The sequence below is a fragment of the Scyliorhinus canicula genome, chromosome 9, assembly GCF_902713615.1.
Source record: "Scyliorhinus canicula chromosome 9, sScyCan1.1, whole genome shotgun sequence".
Classification (NCBI taxonomy): Eukaryota; Metazoa; Chordata; class Chondrichthyes; order Carcharhiniformes; family Scyliorhinidae; genus Scyliorhinus; species Scyliorhinus canicula.
This window is the reverse complement of record NC_052154.1, coordinates 126,126,285-126,148,087: the sequence shown is the minus strand read 5'-3', so window position 1 is coordinate 126,148,087 and position 21,803 is coordinate 126,126,285. Positions and strand designations below refer to the sequence as shown.

Here is a 21,803-nt window from a genome sequence, read left to right as displayed (position 1 = left end):
AATTGGTTTTGCTGCTGAAATTGTGGAGTATCCACTGCCTGGACTGAGATGCCATTATCTAAGTTGTGTATAATCTATATTCTGGATTGTTATAAACTGCCATTTTTGTTGTCGAATAGTCTGGACGAGATTTAATTATTTATTTAATATTTAATGTTGAAATGTTAATATGGTTACAATTTCAGTCACTATAAAAGGTCTCTGAGTATTGATTTTCTTTCGAATCAGTGGTGAGATTTTGACCACCTTATTATCTCAGATGGCCTACTCCTGCTCCTAGTTCTTATTTTCTTATTAACTGTATGACATATAGGGCGCAATTCTCCGCAACGGCCGACGCCGGAGTGAAACCCGGAGTGTTTCTCTCCGGCGTCGGAGGCCGTTCCTCGCCCCCACTTGCGTCAAAGTGGCACGCCGAGAATGACGCAGCCGGCGGCGCCTAAGTGAAATCAGCCGCGCATGCTCAGGTTGGCCAGCTCCAACCCGCGCATGCGCAGTTGCCGTCTTCCCCTCCGCTGCCCCGCAAGACGTGGCGGCTTGATCTTACGGGGCGGTGGAGGGGAAAGAGTGCGTCTCTTAGAGACGCCAGCCCGACGATCGGTGGGCACCGATCGCAGGCCAGACATCTCATGAGCACGCCCCTGGTGCTCGATCCTCCCTCCGCCCCCCACAAGCCCCACACTTACTGGTCGCGTGCTGTTCACGCCGGCAGCGACCAGGTGTGGTTGGCGCCAGCGTGAACCCGTCGGGGTCGTCAGGCCGCTCGGCCCGTCCGGGCCGGAGAATCGGCGGTCGGCGGGAAAAACGGCGAGCGGCAACTCTCCAAGCAGCGTGTCGCAAAATGCGACACGCCATTTTGGAGGGGGTGGGAGAATCGCGGGGGGTGCCAGAGCAGCCTTCCCGCAATTCTCCCACCCGGCGTGGGGAGCGGAGAATCGCGCCTATAGTATCTCTCCACGGACTCTTACTTTACACTTAATAACTGCTGGTTTTAAATAACCTGTGGGGAGTGGGGGGGGGGGGGGGGGGAGCTGGCAGGCAGAGGTTTTGTGTCTGAAACATTGTTCAGCTCTTGGTGTTCTTTGACCTTCACAGGGCATCCCATTCAGTTCCCAAGTGCCTTGAAGAATGCTCATGTAAAGGAGAAAGGCAAAGCTCGACTGGAGTGTGAACTGAGCTCCAAGGATGTCCGAATCAAGTGGTTAAAGAATGGCAAAGAAATCACCAGATCCCCAAAGTACAATATGGTGCGTGAAGGAAGACGGGTTGAGCTGATTATTGATGATGCTGAACTTGATGACAGCGGGGAATACACAGTTGTTGCCATGCAAGACAATGACGATCGAGAGTACACCTGTTCCTGTACATTAAATGTTCAAGGTAAGAAGAGCTGTTAGGAACAGGAAGAAGCTGTCAGACCCAAGATGTCTGTCCCTTTTTGATTAACTAAGCTCACTCACACACCTTTTCAACATTTGCCCTGATCCCTTTCTCTCTGGAAGTCCATTTCTATGTTTTTCGAACTCACTCATGCTCCACTGTAGTGTGTTTCACAACTTAGTTGCTCTTTGTGTGCAAAACTTCCACTTCTTTTCCTCTTCCTCATTTTCTCACTTTAAATTCCACCCTTGACACTTGAACTTTTCAATAAAGTGAACAACATGTTTGGATTAATTTGTCAATGCCCTTCATCACCTTAACAGCAATTAAGCCAATTTCAAGTCTGACCTTTTCCTAAGGTATTCAGCTGGACTTCATTTTCTTCTTATAGTTTAAACATCTGATATATAGGATTGTAAATAATGAACATGATGTCAAACCATTGTACACATTTGAGTTTGCAAAACAGAAAATTTTCCAAAACCAATCCATACCAACTGGACTGGATTGTTTACTAAGGCACCTACCTCCATGGATGCGTGTTCGGTGATGAAGTTGGTTGTGAGGCAATGGCACATTTCAGGACATTAGTGAGAAAAATTGTCAGTTGAAGAGTGTTGAGTGGTGATAGTGGGTTTTTCTAAGAAATGTGACAATTTTGAAGAAGGGTGGGACAATGCTAAAAGATAAAGACAGATTGAAAGTGTTAGCAAGCCATGGGTCTGGAGGAAATTGCGTGGTTTGGAGTTGAATTGGGAGAGGATTGAGTCAGTGGACAGTAGTCATGAAAGCAAAGACAGCTGAGGGGGAGGTGGAAGAAAAATGGCAGAAAATGGAATGCTCCTGTCACAGCTTGGTTTTGTTAGCGAATGACGATGAAGATCTCTGTGTTGAGGGGAGGAAGAGAAGGTTCAATTAGCAAGCCAGTGGCAGACATGAGGATTCTCTTGATTTTGAATACAAAAAAATCCATGTGTTTCTCATATTCAGGATGAGGCGCAAAGATGGGGCTGTGGAGGAAGGAGGACTGAGTAAGTAGTTGTGATGGAGGAGAGAAGGTAGCTTTCCATGTACACCGTGGAGTAATGGGAAGAAAATAGAAAGCGGATAACAACAGAAAATGTTGAAAATATTTGGCATGTCAGGCAGAACCCGGGAGAGAGAAACCAAGTTAATTTTTCAGGTCGATGACCTTTCATCAGAACTGGAAAAAGCTAGAAATGTCACCTGTTTTCAACAAGCAGGGAGATTAGAACATAGAACATACAGTGCAGAAGGAGGCCAGTCGGCCCATCGAGTCTGCACCGACCCACTTAAGCCCTCACTTCCACTCTATCCCCGTAACCCAATAGCCCCTCCTACCCTTTTTGGTCACTAAGGGCAATTTATCATGGCCAATCCATCTAACGTTGCATGTCTTTGGACTGTGGGAGGAAACCGGAGCACCCGGTGGAAACCCACCCAGACACAGGGAGAACGTGCAGACTCCGCACAGTGACCCAGCGGGGAATTGAACCTGGGACCCTGGCGCTTTGAACCCACAGTGCTATCCACTTGTGCTACCGTGCTGCCCAATTCATCCACATAAACACTTGGGGAATTATCGAACGCAGAATCCCTCCTTCCTGAGAGACCTGCGATTGGGTCTTTCAGGCCGAGTTGCAGAGGCTGCATTCAACATCTAGAAAAAAAAAGTTAATCCCTGTTAAACAGAAGATAGTATGAAGAAAGGCAAATAAGCAAGAGTCATTGTAAAACAAAACAGATTTTCTGGTCATTATCAGTTTGTAGGAGTTTGCTGAGCGTAAATCAGCCGTCATGTTTCCTATGTTTCAGGAGAGGTGACATTTCAAAAAACACCACATTGGATGTAAAGCACTTTGAGACCTCTGGTGGTCATGAAGAAGCACTACATAAATGAACGTCTTTGGTGATCTGCCGAAGGGCAGGGTTTTTGTTAATTTCTTCACACCTCACGGTTCTGCGCTTTCCTCATCAGTTGCTGCCAGCAGCCTCCCATTTTTAACTTCAATGAGCAACATGATGAGGTAAAAGAATATAAAGATGTTTTCCCATTGCCTTCCTCATCTCTACTTCAAGAAAACACACGCATTCTTGCCACAGAATCCAAGGCAGCAAACAGCCATTGTCCCCCTCAGTTGGAGCTCTCCTGCCATCACCATAGTTGATGCTGGTTTTGCTATTGGCCATAACTTGTAACCCTGAGCATGGAACCATTATCTGGGCCTGGGGCAGCTCACAAAAGGACACGGATGCCCTAACCTGAGGTTTCAAATGACCCTACTACCCATATAAATGCAATAATAATAACAAATGGAGACCCCTAAACTAGAAGGCACTACACATGAGCGAGATCAAATGCGAGCATAAGCATTTAGGAGGATTTTTTTAGATTCAAGGGATGTGGGTGTCCTGACTAGACTAGCATTTATTTCCCATCCATAATTGCCCGTAAGAAAGTGATGGCCTTCTTGAACTGCTGCAGTCCCTGTGGTATAGGTACATCCACAGTCCTGTCAGGGAGGGAGATCCAGAATTTTGACCCGGTGACAGTGAAGGAACGGCAATATATTTCCGAGTCAGGATGTTGAGTGGCTTGGAGGGGAACATCCAAGTGGTGGTGTTCCCATTGTCCTTTGAGATGGTAATAGTCATCGGTTTGGAAGGTGCTGTCTAAGGAGCCTTAGTGAGGTCCAGCTGTGCATCCTGTAGATGGTACACACTACTGCTACTGTGCATCGGTGGTGGAGGGTTTGAACTTTTGTGGAAGGAGGAACAATCAAGCAGGCTGCTTTGTCCTGGATGTTGCCAACCTTCTTGACCGTTGTTGGAGCTGCACTCATCCAGGCAAGTGGAGAATATTCCACTACACTCCTGATCTGTGCTTTGTAGATGCTAGGCAAACTTTTGGGAGTCAGGAACTGAGTTACTTGCTGCAGGATTCCTAGTCAGAGACCTGCTGTTGTAATCATTGTATTTATATGGCTTGTCCTGTTGAGTTTCTGGTCAGTGATAATCCCTAGGATATTGGTAGTGGGGGATTCTGCAGTGGTAATGTCATTGAATTTCATAGGGCAATGGTTAGATTCTCTCTTGTTGGAGATGGTCATTGTCTTGCACTTGTGTGGCACAAGTGTTACAAGCCACTTGTCTGCCCAAGGTTGGATATTGTCTTAGGTTTTGTGCACTTGGACGTGAACTGCTTCAATAATTGAGGAGTCGCAAAGGGTGCAGAGCATTGTGCATTCTTCGGCGAACATCCCCACTTCTAACCTTATGATGGGAGGAAGGTCATTGATGAAGCAACTGAAAATCATTGGGCTTAGAAGACTACCCTGAGGAACTCCTGCAGTGATGTCCTGGAGCTGAGATGACTGACCTCTAACAACCACCTTCCCTTGTGCTATGTATGAGAACAATCAGCGGAACATTTTCTTTGACGCCATAAAAGCAAATTACTGCGAATGCTGGAATCTGAAACCAAAAGAGAAGATGCAGGCAAAGGGAAGAAAAGGTAAGGAGAGTATAAAGAAAGACAAGAAAGAAATAAAAGGTAAAAGATAGTTAAAATGAAATGGAATGAAAACAAAGGGGTTGAGGGAGGGTAGAGCTGATCATCTGAAGTTGTTGAATTCGGTGTTGAGACTAGAAGGCTGTAGCGTGCCTAACCGGAAGACGAGATGCTGTTCCTCCAGTTTGTGTTGAGCTTCACTGGAACATTGCAGCAGGCCAAGGACAAACATGTGGGCAAGGGAGCAGGGCCTTTTGTTAAAATGTTAAGCAATGGGAAGGTCAGGGTCCTGAATGCACACAGACGGAAGCAATCGCCCAGTCTTCATTTGGTCTCTCCGATATAGAGGAGACCACATTGGGAGCAGCGAATGCAGTAGGCCAAATTGAAAGAGATGCAAGTGAAACGCTGCTTAACCTGGAATGAGTGTTTTGGGCCTGGGATGTTAACCATGGAAGAGGTAAAGGGGTAGGTGTTACACCTTCTGCGATTTGCATGGGATGGTGCCATGGGTGATGGGAGAGGTACTGGGTATGGTGGAGGAATGGACTAGATTATCTCGGAGGGAACGGCCTCTGCGGAACGCTGACAGAGGGAGTGAAGGGAAGATGTGTTTGGTGGTGGCATCACTCTGGAGTTGGCGAAAATGGCGGAGAATTTATGCTTTGCATACGGAGGCTGGTGGGGTGAAATGTGAGAATGAGGAGGACTCTATCCTTGTTTTGGGAGGGAGGAGAGGGGGCGAGGGTAGTGGCGCGGGAGATGGACCACATGCTGTTGAGGGCCCTGTAAACAACTGTAGGTGGGAAACCATGGTTGAGGAAGAAGGAACACATTTTTGAAGCACCACTTTGGAAAGTGGCATCATCAGAACAAATGCGATGGAGACGAAGGAACTGAGAGAAAGGGATGGAGTCCTTACAGGGTGTAGGGTGCGAAGAGGGTAGATTGATGGGGCAGTATTTGGCCAATTTGGATTTGTCCTACTTTTTGTGTTCAGGATATACTGTGGCAATTCTTCACATAGCCGGGTAGTTGCCAGTGTTGTCAGTGTAATGGAATATCTTGGTTAGGGGCGCGGCAAGATCTGCAGCACAAGTCTTGAGTACTGTTATGGGAATATTGTCAGGGCCCATAGTCTTTGTAGTACCCGTGCCTTCATCCGTTTCTTGATATAATGTGGAGTGAATCTAATTGGCTGAAAACTGGTGTCTCTGATACTGGAGACCTCCGGAGGAGGCCAAGATTGATCCTACACTTGGCACTTCTGGGTGAAGATTGTAGCAAATGCTACCACCTTATCTTTTGCACTGATGTGTTGGTCTCCCTGATCAGTGATGATGGGGATATTTGCGGAGCCTCCTCCTTCAGTGAGCTGTTTAATTGTCTGGTACCATTTATGGCTTGATGTGGCAGGACTGCAGAGTGTAGATCCGATCCTTTGGTTGTGGAATCGCATGGCTTTGTCTGTCAGCAGCTGCTTATACTGTTTGGCAAGCCTATAGCTTCACTAGGTTGGCACCTCATTTTTGATTTGCCTTGTGTTGCTCCTGGCATTCCCTCCTGCACTCTTCATTGTACCAGGGTTGGTCCACTACTTGGTGGTAATGGTAGAGTGGGAGATATCCCAGGCCATGAGGTTACAGATTGCGGATGAGTTTAATTTTGACGTTGCTGATGGCGCACAGTGCTTAATGGTTGCTCAGTTTTGCGTTTTTGGATCTGTTCAAATCCATCCTCTTTAGCACGGTGGTAGTGCCAAACAACACAATGAAGTGTATCCTCAATGTGAAGATGAGACATCGTCTCCGCAAGGACTATGCAGTGGTCATTCCCACCGATCCTGGCATGGTCAGATGCATCTGCAGCAGGCAAGATGAGGTCAAGTATGTTTTTTCCGGACTTCCGGTTGCGGCCATGCTTAGCCAGGTCGCACGTTTGGCAGCTCCCGCCAAGAACGGACGTTTGGGCCCTTTTGAGGAGCCCCAGCGCAATTGTAGGATGGTTCCCAGTGTGGGAAGGTGTTAGTAAGGTTCCCCCAGCACTGCATGGAGTGGACCAGGAGTGGAGCGTTCAAAAAAGTAGTTTTGGAGCAACGAAGAGAGGGGGGAGGAAAAGCAAGATGGCGGCGGGAGGAGATCAAGCAGCGTGGGCGCAGTGGTCGCGGGAGCAGCAGGAGTTCCTCAAAAACTGCTTTGCGGAGCTGAGAGTAGAAATGCTGTCGCCAATGAAGGCTTCGATAGATAAGCTGGTAGAGACCCAGAAGGCCCAAGGGGCGGCGATTCGAGGGGTGCGGCAGAAGGCCTCCTAGAACGAGGATGAGATTTTGGGCCTGGCGGTGAAAGTGGAGGCGCACGAGGCACTACACAAGAAGTGGCAGGAGAAGTTTGAGGACCTGGAAAACAGGTGTTTACTGTATTGTGGGGGTGTTTCTTCTTCTGGTTTTGGGTTGGGAAGAGGGGTAATGGGAAGGGGTGAGTGGATATGATGTGGGGGCTGTGTGAGAGTGTGGGCGCTGGTACTATAGGGGCAGGTGGTCCGGGGTCGGGGAGCTGGGGCGAGGTCGCAGAAAAAGGAGTCGTGCCATTGGGGGCGGGGGCGGCTCGGATGGAAAGCGCTAAGGTAGGGAGGGGCGGGGCTTGGGAGGGAGGGCGGTGCAGGAGGTGAGCGCATATTGATCGGTAGGGGGAGGCGGGGGGCATTCCCACATTGGGGGGTCGTTAGAATGGCGGGAGTGGCCGGGGTCAGCAGGAGTCAGCTGACTTACGGGAGCATAATTGGGGGAGCAGAATGGCTGGACGGTGGTCTGGCTGGGGGTGGGGTGGGGGGGTGAGTGTGGGCGGGGGGGGGGGGGGGGGGGGGGGGGTGTGGGGACTGGGTTACTGCTGTATTGGCCAAAGGGGAGCTTGAGGTAGAAGAGGGAGTCGGGGCGGGGGTCCGCCGCCTGGGGGACTGGAGGGTGCAGGAGTCGCGTGCACGTGGCTGGCTTAAAATAGGGGATGGCTAGTTGGCAGGGGGGTGGGGAGGAGAAGAATAGCCCCCTGATCCGGCTGATCACATGGAATGTGAGGGGCCTGAATGGGTCGGTCAAAAGGGCCCGGGTGTTCACGCACTTAAAGGCACTGAAGGAAGATGTGGTCATGCTTGAGGAGACACACTTGAAGGTAGCAGATCAGGTCAGGCTGAGGAAGGGATGGGTAGGGCAGGTCTTTCACTCGGGGCTGGATGCAAAGAATAGAGGGGTTGCGATACTGGTGGGGAAGCGGGTGTCATTTGAGGCGATGAATATTGTGGCGGATAATGGAGGTTGATACGTGATAGTGAGTGGTAGGTTGCAGGGGACACGGGTGGTACTGGTGAACGTTTATACCCCAAATTGGGATGATGCCGGATTTATGAAACATATGTTGAGTCGGATCCCGGATCTGGAGGCAGGGAGCTTGATAATGGGGAGGGACTTCAACACGGTGCTGGACCCAGCACTGGGCCGTTCCAGGTCCAGGACGGGTAAGAGGCCGGCCGTGGCCAACGTGCTCAAGGGGTTTATGGACCAAATGGGGGGAGTGGATCCGTGGAGGTTTGCCAGGCCGTTGACCAGAGAATTTTCTTTTTTCTCCCACGTCCATAAAGCCCACGATAGATTTCTTTATAATGAGTAGGGCACTAATCCCAAAAGTGGAGGGAACGGAATATTTGGCTATAGCCATCTTGGACCACGCCCTGCATTGGGTGGAGCTGGAGTTGGGGGAGGAGAGGGACCAGCGCCCGTTATGGCACCTCGATGTGGGACTGTTGGCAGATGAGGAGGTGTGCGGATGGATCCGGGGGTGTATTCAAAGATACATGGAGGCCAACGATAATGGGGAGGTGCAGGTGGGGTAGTCTGGGAGTATTTGAAGGAGGTGGTTAGGGGAGAGCTAATTTCCATTAGGGCCCATAGGGGGAAGAGAGAGAGGAGGGAGAGGGAGATATTAAAGGTGGACAGAAGTTATGCAGAGGCCCCCGAGGAGGGGCTGCTTAGGGAGCGACGAAACCTCCAAATGGAATTTGATCTATTGACCACGGGAAAAGCAGAGGCGCAGTGGAGGAAAATGCAGGGGGGTGGTATTCATGGGGCTGTTTAGCTCACTGAGCAAAATCGCTGGCTTTGAAAGCAGACCAAGGCAAGCCAGCAGCACAGTTCAATTCCTGTAACAGCCTCCCCGAACAGGTGCCGGAATGTGGCGACTAGGGGCTTTTCACCGTAACTTCATCTGAAGCCTACTCGTGACAATAAGCGATTTTCATTTTTCATTTTCATGAGTGTGGGGAGAAGGCGAGCCGGATGCTGGCACATCAGTTTCGTAAGAGGGAGGCAGCGAGGGAGACTGGTGGAATTAGAGATAGAGGGGGGAATACGGTGCGGAGTGCGGTGAGAATAAACGAGGTATTTAGGGACTTCGATGGGGATCTGTATAGGTCTGAGCCCCCGGAGGGGGGGGAGGAGATGCAGCGATTCTTGGATCAACTGAGGTTCCCGAGGGTGGAGGAGGAGCAGGTGGCTGGTTTGGGGCGCCGATTGGGCTGGAGGAGATGGTTAAGGGATTGGGGAGCATGCAGGCGGGGAAGGCTCCGGGACCGGACGGGTTCCCGGTTCAATTTTCCAGAAAGTATGTGGACCTGCTGGGCCCGTTGCTGGTGAGAACTTTTAATGAAGCGAGGGAGGAGCGGACCCTGCGCCCGACAATATCCTGGGCACTGATCTCGCTGATTTTGAAGCGGGACGAGGATCCATTGCAATGTGGATCGTATAGGCCGATTTCGCTCCTCAATGTAGACGCTAAGTTATTGGCGAAGGTTCTGGCTACGAGGATTGAGGACTGTGTCCTGGGGGTGATCCATGAGGACCAGATGAGGTTTGTGAAGGGCAGGCAGTTAAACATGAATGTGCGGAGGCTCTTAAATGTGAGCATGATGCACTCGGAGGAGGGGGAACCGGAGGCAGTGGCGGCCATGGACGCGGAGAAGGCCTTCGATCGGGTGGAGTGGGAGTATCTCTGGGAAGTACTTAGGAGGTTTGGGTTTGGGGAAGGGTTCATAAGGTGTGTCAGGCTGTTATATAGGGCCCCAGTGGCGAGTGTGGCTATGAACCGGCGGAGGTCAGAGTACTTTAGGTTGTACCCGGGAGAAGGCAGGGGTGTCCCTTATCCCCCTTGATGTTTGCACTGGCAATTGAGCCACTGGCCATGGCACTGAGGGAGTCTAGGAACTGGAGGGGATTGGTCCGGGGCGGGGAGGAACACCGGGTGTCGTTATATGCTGATGACCTGCTGTTACATGTTGCAGACCCAGTGGAGGGGATGCTGGAGGTTATGCGGATCATTGGGGAGTTTGGGGACTTTTCGTGTTATAAGCTCAACGTGGGGAAGAGTGAGCGCTTTGTGGTGCATGCGAGGGACCGGGGAAGGGGGATAGACGAGCTACCGCTGAAGAGGGCAGGGAAGAGCTTTCGATACCTGGGAATCCAGGTAGCTAGGAACTGGGGGGCCCTGCATAAGCCCAATTTGGCAGGTTTGGTGGAACAGATGGAGGAGGATTTCAAGAGATGGGATATGCTGCCACTCTCCCTGGCGGGTAGGGTGCAGTCGGTCAAGATGATGGTCCTCCCAAGGTTCCTGTTTGTGTTCCAGTGCCTGCCCATCCTAATCCCCAAGGCTTTTTTTAAATGGGTAAGCAGGAGCATTATGGGATTCGTATGGGCGAATAAGACCCCGAGGGTGAAGAGGGTGTTTTTGGAGTGTAGCAGGGACAGAGGGGGGGCTGGCGCTGCCGAATCTATGTGGCTATTATTGGGCAGCTAATGTGGTGATGATCCGTAAGTGGGTAATGGAGGGAGAGGGGGCGGCGTGGAAGAGGCTAGAGGTGGCGTCTTGTGTGGGTACGAGTCTGCGGGGCCTTGGTGACGGCACCTTTGCCGCTCCCGCCGACAAGGTACACCACGAGTCCAGTAGTGGCGGCGACTCTGAAGATCTGGGGGCAGTGGAGGCGACATAGGGGCGAGGTGAGGGCCTCGGTCTGGTCCCCGATACGAGAGAACGACAAGTTCGTTCAGGGTAGGATGGTTGGGGGGTTTCTGAACTGGCACCGGGCAGGGATTAAAAGAATGGGGGACCTATTCATCGATGGGACTTTTGCGAGCCTAGCGGCGCTAGAGGAGAAATTTGGGTTACCTCCCGGGAATGCTTTTAGGTACATGCAAGTGAGGGCGCTTGTGAGACGGCAGGTGAGGGAATTTCCGCTGCTCCCAGCACGAAGGATTCAGGACAGGGTGATTTTGGGCGTATGGGTTGGAGAAGGCAAGGTCTCGTCGATCTATCAGGAACTGCAGGAAGTGGAGGAGGCCTTGGTGGAGGAGTTAAAGGGCAAGTGGGAGGAGGAGCTCGGGGAGGAGCTGGATGAGGATCTGCGGGCTGATGCCCTGAGTAGGGTTAATTCCTCCTCCTCTTGCGCCAGGCTCAGCCTAATACAGTTCAAAGTTGTTCATAGTGCGCATATGACGGGGGCGAGGATGAGTAGGTTTTTTGGGGTGGAGGACAGGTGTGAGAGGTGCTTGGGGAGCCCAGCAAATCACGCCCATATGTTTTGGACGTGCCCGGCGCTGGAGGGGTTCTGGAGGGGCTTCACGAGGACTATGTCCAAAGTGGTGAACACCCGGGTCAAGCGATCTGGGGAATAGCATTATTTGGGGTATGGGACGAGCCGGGAGTTCAGGAGCCGAATGAGGCCGGTGTTCTGGCCTTTGTGTCCCTGATAGCCCGGCGGAGGATCCTACTAATGTGGAGGGATGCGAAGCCCCCAAGCTTGGAAGCTTGGATTAACGATATGGCAGGGTTCATCAAGCTGGAAAGGATAAAGTTTGCCTTGCGAGGGTCTGTGCAGGGGTTCTCCAGGTGGTGGCAACCGTTCCTAGACTTTCTCGCGGAACGTTAGGTGGAGGTCAACAGCAGCAGCAACCCAGTGGGGGGGGCGGTTGGTTTTTCTTTTTTGTTTTGATTAGAGTGGGGCGTTTTCCTTACTGGCGTGTTTATTTGTTAAATGGGGGTTATTGTATTTTGTTGGAAATCCCATGTATAATTTTTGCTTGTTTTGTCCTTTATTCCTTTTTCTGTTTGGAGCGTTTTGTTGAAAATCGTTGAAAATTTGAATAAATATATTTATTTTTTAAAAAGTATGTTTTTTCTGGGCATCACGGTGGCACAGTGGTTAGCACTGCTTCCTCACAGCGCCGAGGTCCCATGTTCAATTCCGGCTCTGGGTCACTGTCCGTGTGGAGTTTGCACATTCTCCCTGTGTTTGCATGGGTTTCGCCCCCACAACCCAAAGATGTGCAGGGTAGGTGAATTGGCCACGCTAAATTGCCCCTTAATTGGAAAAAATGAATTGGGTACTCTAAACTTATTTTAAAAAGTATGTTTTTCTCTTGTTAGTTTCCTCACCACCTCTCGCAGACCCAGTCTAGCAGCTATATCCTTTAGGACTCGGCCAGCTTGGTCAGCAGTGGTGCTACCAAGCCCCTCTTGGTAATGAAGCCCCTCACCCAGAATGCCTTCGGTGCCCCTGCCACCCTGAATGCTTCCTCCAATTGCTGTTCAATACGGAAAATGTTGAGGAATTCCAGGGCAACCCCCTCTCTACTGTATACCACTGTGCTGCCACCTCTGCATGAGATGGTGCTGGTGGTGACTGGCATATTGTCTAAGGCATGAATCCATGATGATGACTATGCCAGGCTATTACTTGACTAGCCTGTGGGACAGCTTTCCCAATTTTGACACTAGCTCCTGATGTTAGTTGGGAGGACTTTACAGGGTCAACAGGGCTGAGCTGGCTGTTGTCATTTCCGTTGCCAAGGTTGATACTGGATTGTCTGTCCAGTTTCATTCCCCTGAGACTTGGCCGTGGTTTGATGCAACTGAGTGACTTACTGGGCCATTTCAGAGGATATTTAAGAATCAACCATGTTACTGTGGGTCAGATTTCCTTCACTAAAATTTGGGAGGAGAGTTTTCAATTAGAAGGGTATGAGAGTGCAAAATAGTGATATTTTTTGGAGGTTTTAAAAAAAATTATTTTACTGGAGTGGACATCGCTGTCTGGGCAATCATTTATTGACCATCCCTAATTGCCCTTGAGAAGGCGGTGGTGAGCTGCCTTCTTGAACTGCTGTGATGTAGGTACATGCACAGTGCTGTTAGGGAGTGAGTTCCCGGATTTTGACCCAGTGACAATGAACATATTTCCAAGTCAGGATTAGGGGTGGCTTGGAGGGGAACTTCCCGGTGGTGGTTCCCACGTGTCTGCTGCTCTTGTCCTTTTAGACAGTGGTGGTTGTAAGTTTGGAATGTATTGCCGAAGGAGCCTTGGTGAGTTCCTGCAGTGCATCTTGTAGATGGTATACACTGCTGTCACTGTTAGAATGTGTAATAAAGAGGATGCTAGAGGGTGTAATTAGGAGGATATTAGTACACAATCAAAAAGTATGGGAATGAAAGAAGGTTTAGCAGTGTGCAGTTGTGCGATTGGGCAGGTGTTAGAGTGTTGAAAAGGTATCTGAATATGTGACTGGGAGAATATGTTGGTGTATGGTCGGGATGAGGTGAGTGTGTGTACCTTTGAAGGTGGAAGCACTTTACCAGGAAGATGTGAGTATTTGTGATCAGGAGGATATACAAGTATAATGTGGTGTGAAAATGTATGATTGAGAGGGTGTGGAGTATGCTGTCAGGAGGATGTGTCAATATGCAATTGGGAGGGTGATCATTGGGTGTTGTTTTGTTATGCTCTTGGCGTAGCATAAGCTGCTTCCTTGATGTGCACTCTGACAAAGGAAAGTTCAGACGTGGAGATAACCTCAACACGTTTATTGAACTATTTACAATTCTCCTACTTAGATTCACCACTACTGTTAATCCTTCTATAGCTACTCAGACTGACGAACCAGTCTGCTGCAATCCCCGTGGTGGGTGTAATGTTGAATCAACCCTGTGTCTGTACTCACAGTGTCTCCACTGGAAAGAGGAAGATCATGTGTGCTGTGTCCTTTATATATGGGTTGGTGTAATGCTCCCCTGTGGTAGTGTCACCTCTGTGTGTATCGTGAATGCCCGTTGGTCGTGTCCTATCTTACTGACCTATTGGTTAAGTGTCTGTGTGTCATGTCTCTGGTGCTCCCTCTAGTGTCTAGCTAGTTTACGTGTACTTACATTAACCCCTTGTGTGTCTACAGTGATGCATATCACCACAGGTGTGACAATGAAGATGTGAAGGTTTGCAAGCAAAAGTTTGTAACTGTATCTGGGGGATGTGAGTGAGTGGGATTGGATGGTTAATAGCGTCAATGATTAGGAAGGGTGTGAACATATAATCAGGAGTGTGCATAAATATGGGTTAGGGAATGTGTGAGCAGAGTATGCTGCAGCTATGGCCAGTACTACGTATTAACAAATGTGTAATTTTCACAAATTTCCAGATCGGTTTGCTACAGTAAAGAGTGGAATGTCTGATGCCCACCCTCAGACAGGTCAACCTGCGGAATTCTGTGTGGTGCTGAATGACGAGAAAGTTGATGGAGTGTGGCTAAAGGATGGAAAAGAGGTATGTATATTGTTATCACCTGCCCGGATCCTATTGGCTGAGGATAATTGGTTACCCCATGTTACTTGAGGATATGAGGTCCTTACTTTCTGTTTGACACTACAAACCCATGCTGGATTCTTCGTGACCCTCAAAAAATATATGTAAACATGAAAATCATTATTATGAGTTATAGTAAAAGGTTGAGACTGAGAAATCCTCTAGCTACATTATGACTGACATGCTGCCTGGGTGATATTGACTGTTGATTGCAATATGAGCATGATACATTTATCCTCATCCACTCCTACTCATCAATCTGAGTTTGGAGGGTACTCACCATGGAACAGAAGAAAAATATGGAAACAAGAATAGTTCATTTCACAAATTAACCCTGATTTGTAATTCACTGAGATCACGATTGTTCTGCAACCTAAAAGATCTGGGACAAAGGAGGGTGCATAGGAAGACTCTATGGGTTGAATCTTCCAGACGCCCCCCCCCCCCCCCCCTCGTGGCAAGCTTTCCACTGGCGGGATCTTTAGGTGATGTCTATAGGGTTTTGCCCACACCCTCTGCCACCAGGGATGCCACTGTGGGAGGGACCAGGAGATCCTGCTGGCATGACGGGCTGGAAAATTTCACCCCATGTATCCTCTTTATGCAGGATTGTTTATTGAACTATTTACAATTCTCCTACTTAGATTCACCACTACTGTTAATCCTTCTATAGCTACTCAGACTGACAAACCAGTCTGCTGCAACCCACGTGGTGGGTGTAATGTTAAATCAACCCTGTGTCTGTACTCAGAGTGCCTCCACGGGAAAGAGGAAGATCGAGAGCAAAAATCTATCAATCTCAGATTTAAAATTAACAACAGATCTAACATGTATTGCCATTTGCAGAATAAAGTTCCAAACTTCTGCAACTCTTTATTCAAAGAATTTCTGCAGTGCAAAAGGAGACATTTTGGCCCATCAAATCTGCACTGGCCTTCTGAAAGAGCAACCTATCCATTTCTTGGATGTTCAGAATGTGTGTGACCACAGACTCAGGATCATGCACGTGTGTGCTGCTACCCTGGGAGCGTGCATGACAGCTACATCCTGAGGCACTCAGAGATCCCGATGTGTCTAGGATCACCCCAGGACGGCAGGTTAGCTTGTGGGGAACAAGGGATATCGCTGAGGACATGGCTGATGATGCCGCGGTGGAGGTCTGAGACCGAGGCAGAGACCCATTATCATGAGGCCCACGTTGGAAAGCATTCTGTCATTAAGTGGTGCATCGGGCTGCTCAGTGTTCGGTTTCAATGCCTGGACCGTTCTGGCGAGGCTCTACAGTACACCCCCCCCCCCCCCCCCCCCCGAGAGGGTCTCCCACTTGGTAGTGGTCTTTTATCTGCCCTCCACAATCTTGCACAACAGTGGGGCAACATGCTGGAGGAGGAGGAGACGAAAGGACATGTCACCTCATCTGAAGAGGAGGAGGAGGTGACAGACCAGGAGGGGCTGGAGGATGAGGTGGAGATGGGACAGTTGGTGGCGAGGTTCCGACATGCAGGAGGATCAGCGAGGCCCTCCATGCCTCCAGATTATCCGAGGACAAGGCTGTGTCCATCACCTCAACCCCCCCCCCCCCCTTGACCACCTGTCCCCCCCCACCAAAGGTCTATGTACCATCACTCCAAAGTAATGGGCCTGCGTTGGCACTGTCTATGAGTCCCTATACAAGACAGGAGAGTGATGAACACTCACTGTGATGAAAGCTCTGGTCCTCCTCAGGATCTGATTAAGTCTGACTCCTGTCTTTCTGCTGACAGGGCACGCACATCCATCCTCATGATGGAATCTGCAATGGGGGCCAGCAGGGGGAGGAGTGGGAGTAACGGGGTGGGGGTGCGGGCAGGTCATCTGTGAAGATTAAAGTGACAGAGGCTTCAAATGTATCAGGTGTAAAATATTTTTATGTGAACGTTTCAATGTGACAGATTTCCATTCACCCTAGCTACGGATTGTGACCTCACCAGTGCCCACTCAGTGCTCCTCACTCTTCTTGACCCTCCATGGTCTACTGCCATGTCTAGGTGTGTCCCCAGGGTGCACAGCAGAGATGGAGGCAACCTGCTGCTTTCCGTACCCCGTGGCCCTTGATGACCTTGGCGGACCGTCCTCTGGAGGGCCTGGATCTAGAAGGCTCCGGCTGACTTACCGGTGTCACAGGCATTGCCGTGCCAGCCTGTTATGCCCACTGCCCTTAAGATCCGCCAGTGTCAGGAGGAGGGGATTCAGAAGAAATGGAGACCGCCGTAGTCTTCTTGATGGAAGACCACTGGTTGGGCTTCAGCCCTTCCTCTTCCCTGAGAGTGCTCATAGGGTGAATCCATTGGATGGAGGGGCAGTTGGAGTGAGCTCCAGAAGCCTCTGAGTCATCTGGCGCTGCCACTCCGCATTGTCTGCACCATAGTGCTCTGAAGTGCCTCGACAATGTCCACCTGTGTCTGGGACATGTCCCTCATTGACTTGGACATAATGTCGAGGCCCTCAGCCATGGTTTTCATCGACTGAGCCAAGCCTTGGACACCAACACTGAAGGCGCGGAGGTCGCGCTCCAGGTTTTGCACTGTGGTCGCCACCCTCACAGTGTAGGTCTGGGAGCCACCGATTGTCAGCGCCATCTCCTGTACCTGAAGGAATTGGAATTCCTTCAATCACCTTGCCGTCACTGGAATGTTGCTGACATCCCCACCTGAACGTCACGGCCGTGTCCTATCATCTGCATCAGCTTTTGGAGAACCTTGTCCAGAGGCTCACCTGGCTGGGACCCAGCTGAGTCCTGTGATCCAGCGGACCTCCGACTGCTATCTCCCTTGGATGTTCCTGCCTCCAACTGATGTGCATCAGCTACTGTATGGTACTCGCAGGATAGTGCCCCTGAAGCCTATCCACTAGTTTTGCCCACTATGGTGTGTGTCTCTGCGCTGGTGGAAGGTGAGGATGATAGCTGTGACACATCACCAGTGTTCTCGTCTGAGCTTTCCCCAAAGGTGTCCTTTTGGCGCAGGACTCCAGGTGGCACTGCCTCATCAGATGGTGATCCTGCAAGACAATGGACATATGGTCAGTGAAAAGGAAGGATCATTTTGTCGGACATCAACAACTCACTTCAGACAGGTCATCTGGATGAAGGGACATGGATCCTCACTGCTCTCTCCTCAGACAACCTTGCGATCTCCAGAGCCTATTCCTCATAGGGGATGAGGACTCTGATCTCTCGCACCCGCTCCACATTTTTGCCTTTCTCTCCTATTATGGGCTATCTTCTGCTGCAGGAACAAAAAGAGGACATTGTGAGTTGCACGCTTGATGGGTCTGGGGGTCTAAAGCAGGTGGCATGTATGGGCATCGCACCTGGACATGAAGGGCTTGTGCTGGTGGGTGCCAGGGGTTTCTGAGGAACACGTACGAATTTCAGGTGTCGGGAGAGTGCAGGGTGTCAGCCAGTGGATTGGGGGGGGAGTGGGGGGGTTGGGAAATTGAGGGGTGGCAGGCAGGACTGTTGCCATGAGAGCGATGATAACTTAGCCATTGCAGCTTGTTGGAGGTCGGTCACCTCTTCCAATATTGGACGGTGGTCCTCCTTGTCATGCCGCCTGCACTCACTGCAGCTGTTATTGCCACCTGGGCGGCATTGCTGACCCCGCTGCTTGTCCCCTGACCCCGTTGGTGAACAGGGTTCTCTGCCTCTCATCCAAGAAGCCTGACCAGGTCGGCATCCCCAAAGCGAGGAGCAGGTTTCCGTGCTGTCATCCTCTTGACTGGTACTGAGTGCTGAGGGAGCCTTTAAAAGCAGCTTCCACTTGTTAGTTGCTGAGGCGTGAGTCGGGCTAATCAGACAGCGAGGGAGCCAGTAATGGTGAGATTCAAGAGGGGGCTCATTGTTGAGACTAAGTCAACATGAAATCAAGCCGCAATCTCGCCAATGTGGCCGATGTGAGGCATCCTGCCAAACATGTCCAAAACGACATTTTGAAATTTTTAGGGTGAATCGCGACCGTAGATTTTCTATCCCATCATCTAAGTTGTCAATAAATACAGTGAATAGTTGAGGACCCAGCACAGATCCTTATGAGATATCATTAATTATAGCCTGCTAATTAGAGTACCTGCCCATTATCCATAATCTCTGCCTCCTGCTTTTTTGAAGAGGCAACAGAGAGCCTTGATGAGGGCAATAGAATCATAGATTCCCTGCAGTGCAGAAGGAGACCATTCAGCCCTTCAAGTCTGCACTGGCCCTTGGAACGAGCACCCTACTTAGGCCCACTCCTCTGCCCTATCCCTGTAAACCCACCTAACCTTCTGGACACTAAGGGGCAATTTAGCATGGCCAATCCACCTAACCTGCACATCTTTGGACTGTGGGAAGAAACTGGAGGATCCAAAGGAAACCCACGCAGACACAGTGAAAAAGTGCAAACTCCACAGAGACAATCACCTGCGGCTGGAATTGAATCCAGGTCCCTGAAGCTGTGAGGCAGCAGTGCTAAATACTGTGCCACCGTGCCGCCCTTGTTGATGTGGGGTACATGGACTTCCAAAAATCATCTGATACAGTGCCGCAACCCAGACTTGTGAGCAAAGTTATAAGTGATGCTCACATCCCACAAATAGATAATGGGAAAACAACATGGTTATTTAAATAAACTAATTTTGCAGCAGGGTCCGCACTGCAGGCTAGCAGCAGCTGGAAGTCCTACTTACAGAGCACAGCACCAGTGTGAATGGTCCTGTTTATACAATAATGGAATAAGACTCAAGGTAAAATAGAAGGGGACTGACTACAGCCAGATCAACCCACAACCCCTTGGACACGAAAATATTCCCATACTGTCTATAGTAGACCACCGTTTCTCCATCCCCGGTGTCAATGTGCTTCCCTCATTTTGGCCACATCAAGATGCAATGGCATTTTTCAATCCACGCTTGAAGCTTCTAGGGGCTGCTGAACACACATCTCTCCCATCATCAGAACTATGTGCATCTCCCATAATTCCCTTCTCTTTTGTCCTCTGCTGCATGCTGACCAAGTTGCATGCCATCTGGTTCTATCTTTGCATCCAATTTGCCAGACCTGAGAAGGTCACTGAAACATTTTGTGACAGTGCATCAAATTCCTTCTCACCATGCTTCCGCTGCTGACCTTGTTAACCACGTCCAAGCATGTCTTCTTTGTGGGCTTTGCAGGCTACCTGTTGCAACTGGCAGGGAACAGGGAATTTCTTCAATTTATTACTGCCTTCAGCAGTACCTCCAATGAGGCATACAAAATGTGGGATTGCCCAGGCACTGGCCTCCTTTCTCAATGCTTTTTGCCCAGCACCCTCTTCCATCCCTTGGGCAGCACAGTAGCATTGTGGTTAGCACAATTGCTTCACAGCTCCAGGGTCCCTGGTTCGATTCCCGGCTTGGGTCACTGTTTGTGTGGAGTCTGCCCGTTCTCCCCGTGTGTGTGGGTTTCCTTCGGGTGCTCCGGTTTCCTCCCACAGTCCAAAGATGTGCAGGTTAGGTGGATTGGCCATGCTAAATTGCCCTTAGTGTCCAAAATTGCCCTTAGTGTTGGGTGGGGTTACTGGGTTGTGGGGTTCGGGTGGGGGCGGGGGTGTGAGCCTGGGTGGGGTGCTCTTTCCAAGAGCCGCTGCAGACCCGATGGGCTGAATGGCCTCCTTCTGCACTGTAGATTCTATGAAAAGGCAATCTCAACAATGGCTGCTATTGGCTGCCACCTCAGTCCTGCCTCCCTTCCACACCTGCCACTGCTAATTGGGAGATGAATGTGACTCAAGACCAGTTAACAACTTTGCATGTGAAAATAGTAATGCATTTGTGTTGTTGATGCGGTGTGGGGTTGGGATGTGGGAATGAATGTGACGTTGGGATCCCGTCCCCACTATTGAAACATAGGCGAGACCACTTTTACCTGCCTAATTTAATTTAAAAATCTGGCTCAAATGACTTCCTTAATATTCAGAACCCTTATTCCTTTAGATTCTTTCTTCCTTATATATTTTTTGCTTTTTTGTCCAGATTACAGACACAAAAGACATACAGATTGTGAAACAAGGGGCAGTGCACAAACTAATCATCAATAAAACCGGCGAGGAGAGTGAAGGAAAGTACACATTCAGAGCAAAAGGAGCTGAGAGTGAGGCTATACTCTCTATTGCAGGTACTGACGTTGCCTGGTACTCAGAACATTACAATCACAATGTACATTGTTCAACTTACAATTATACTGAACATCTGGAGGCAAACTTTCATCTTCACCTCCTGGGCGGTAATCTGGTGGAACAGATTGCTTACCCAGTGTTGAACCTGCCAGATTTTCAGTCCAATTAATTTTCCTTGTAACATTGAGAAAACTAATAGGATTCAATTGAATTTAAATTCTGTCCGCCGATCTGTCCCATTGCCTCTTTTTTCTCTCCTGTGTCCAGGCTGATAACATATATGCAATTAAGGTCATGATATCTTATTGTTCTTACCATAAGAGGAAGTATCCCATTTGCACAACTCAACTAGGATTATACTCTTGGCATAACGAGACTCTTATTTTGTTGTCTTTTTTTCTTTTTTGCAGATCCACCTGTTATCGATCCTGATGTACTTGCAGCATTAGCCAAGGATCCAGTCACTGTTAAGGCAGGACAGACAGCAACTATTAAGATCCCATTTAAGGGGAAACCTATTCCTAAAGTTACGTGGTTCAAAGATGGCATTGAGATGTTTGAAGATGATAGAACAGAGATAGAGAAGACTGCTACACAGACAGTGTTAGTGCTAAAACACTGCGTACGAGAGGATAGTGGGAACATCACGTTGAAACTCAAGAGTGATTGTGGTTCAGTCTCAGCGAATCTGCAGTTAAATGTCATTGGTAAGCGAAAGAAGAACGTTTTTGTTTAACCTTTCTTTCGTTGTGATCTATATGCAGAAACAAAATGAACCACTCAAGACTCATGACCAAGAACGTGCTTATATTAACTTTTAAAAATATATTTGAATTTTCAGTGATGGACTGAAAGGATCACATGACTAGATTTAAAATGTTAAATGTAGCAAGTGAAATAAAAGCAAAATTGACTGAACACTATTTAGCTGGGAGCTAATACACGCAATGGCAGAAAATAGAGATCCCTTTAACTTTTAACATGATTGAAAGCCCCAAGGATCAGTTATATGGCACATCCCACTCTCCACAGAGTATCAATTGATACAA

The 21,803-nt window shown here is 49.4% G+C and overlaps 1 protein-coding gene across 1 annotated transcript in view; it reads left to right on the top strand.

Annotated features, from left to right (window-relative positions):
* Positions 1-21,803, top strand: part of LOC119971662 (immunoglobulin superfamily member 22-like) — a 148,213-nt gene that overhangs the window by 63,313 nt on the left and 63,097 nt on the right. The window contains exons 11-14 of the mRNA XM_038807516.1: positions 1,096-1,380; positions 14,421-14,545; positions 20,612-20,753; positions 21,165-21,461. Coding sequence (XP_038663444.1) covers positions 1,096-1,380; positions 14,421-14,545; positions 20,612-20,753; positions 21,165-21,461 — 849 coding nt within the window. The remainder of the gene's footprint in view (positions 1-1,095; positions 1,381-14,420; positions 14,546-20,611; positions 20,754-21,164; positions 21,462-21,803) is intronic.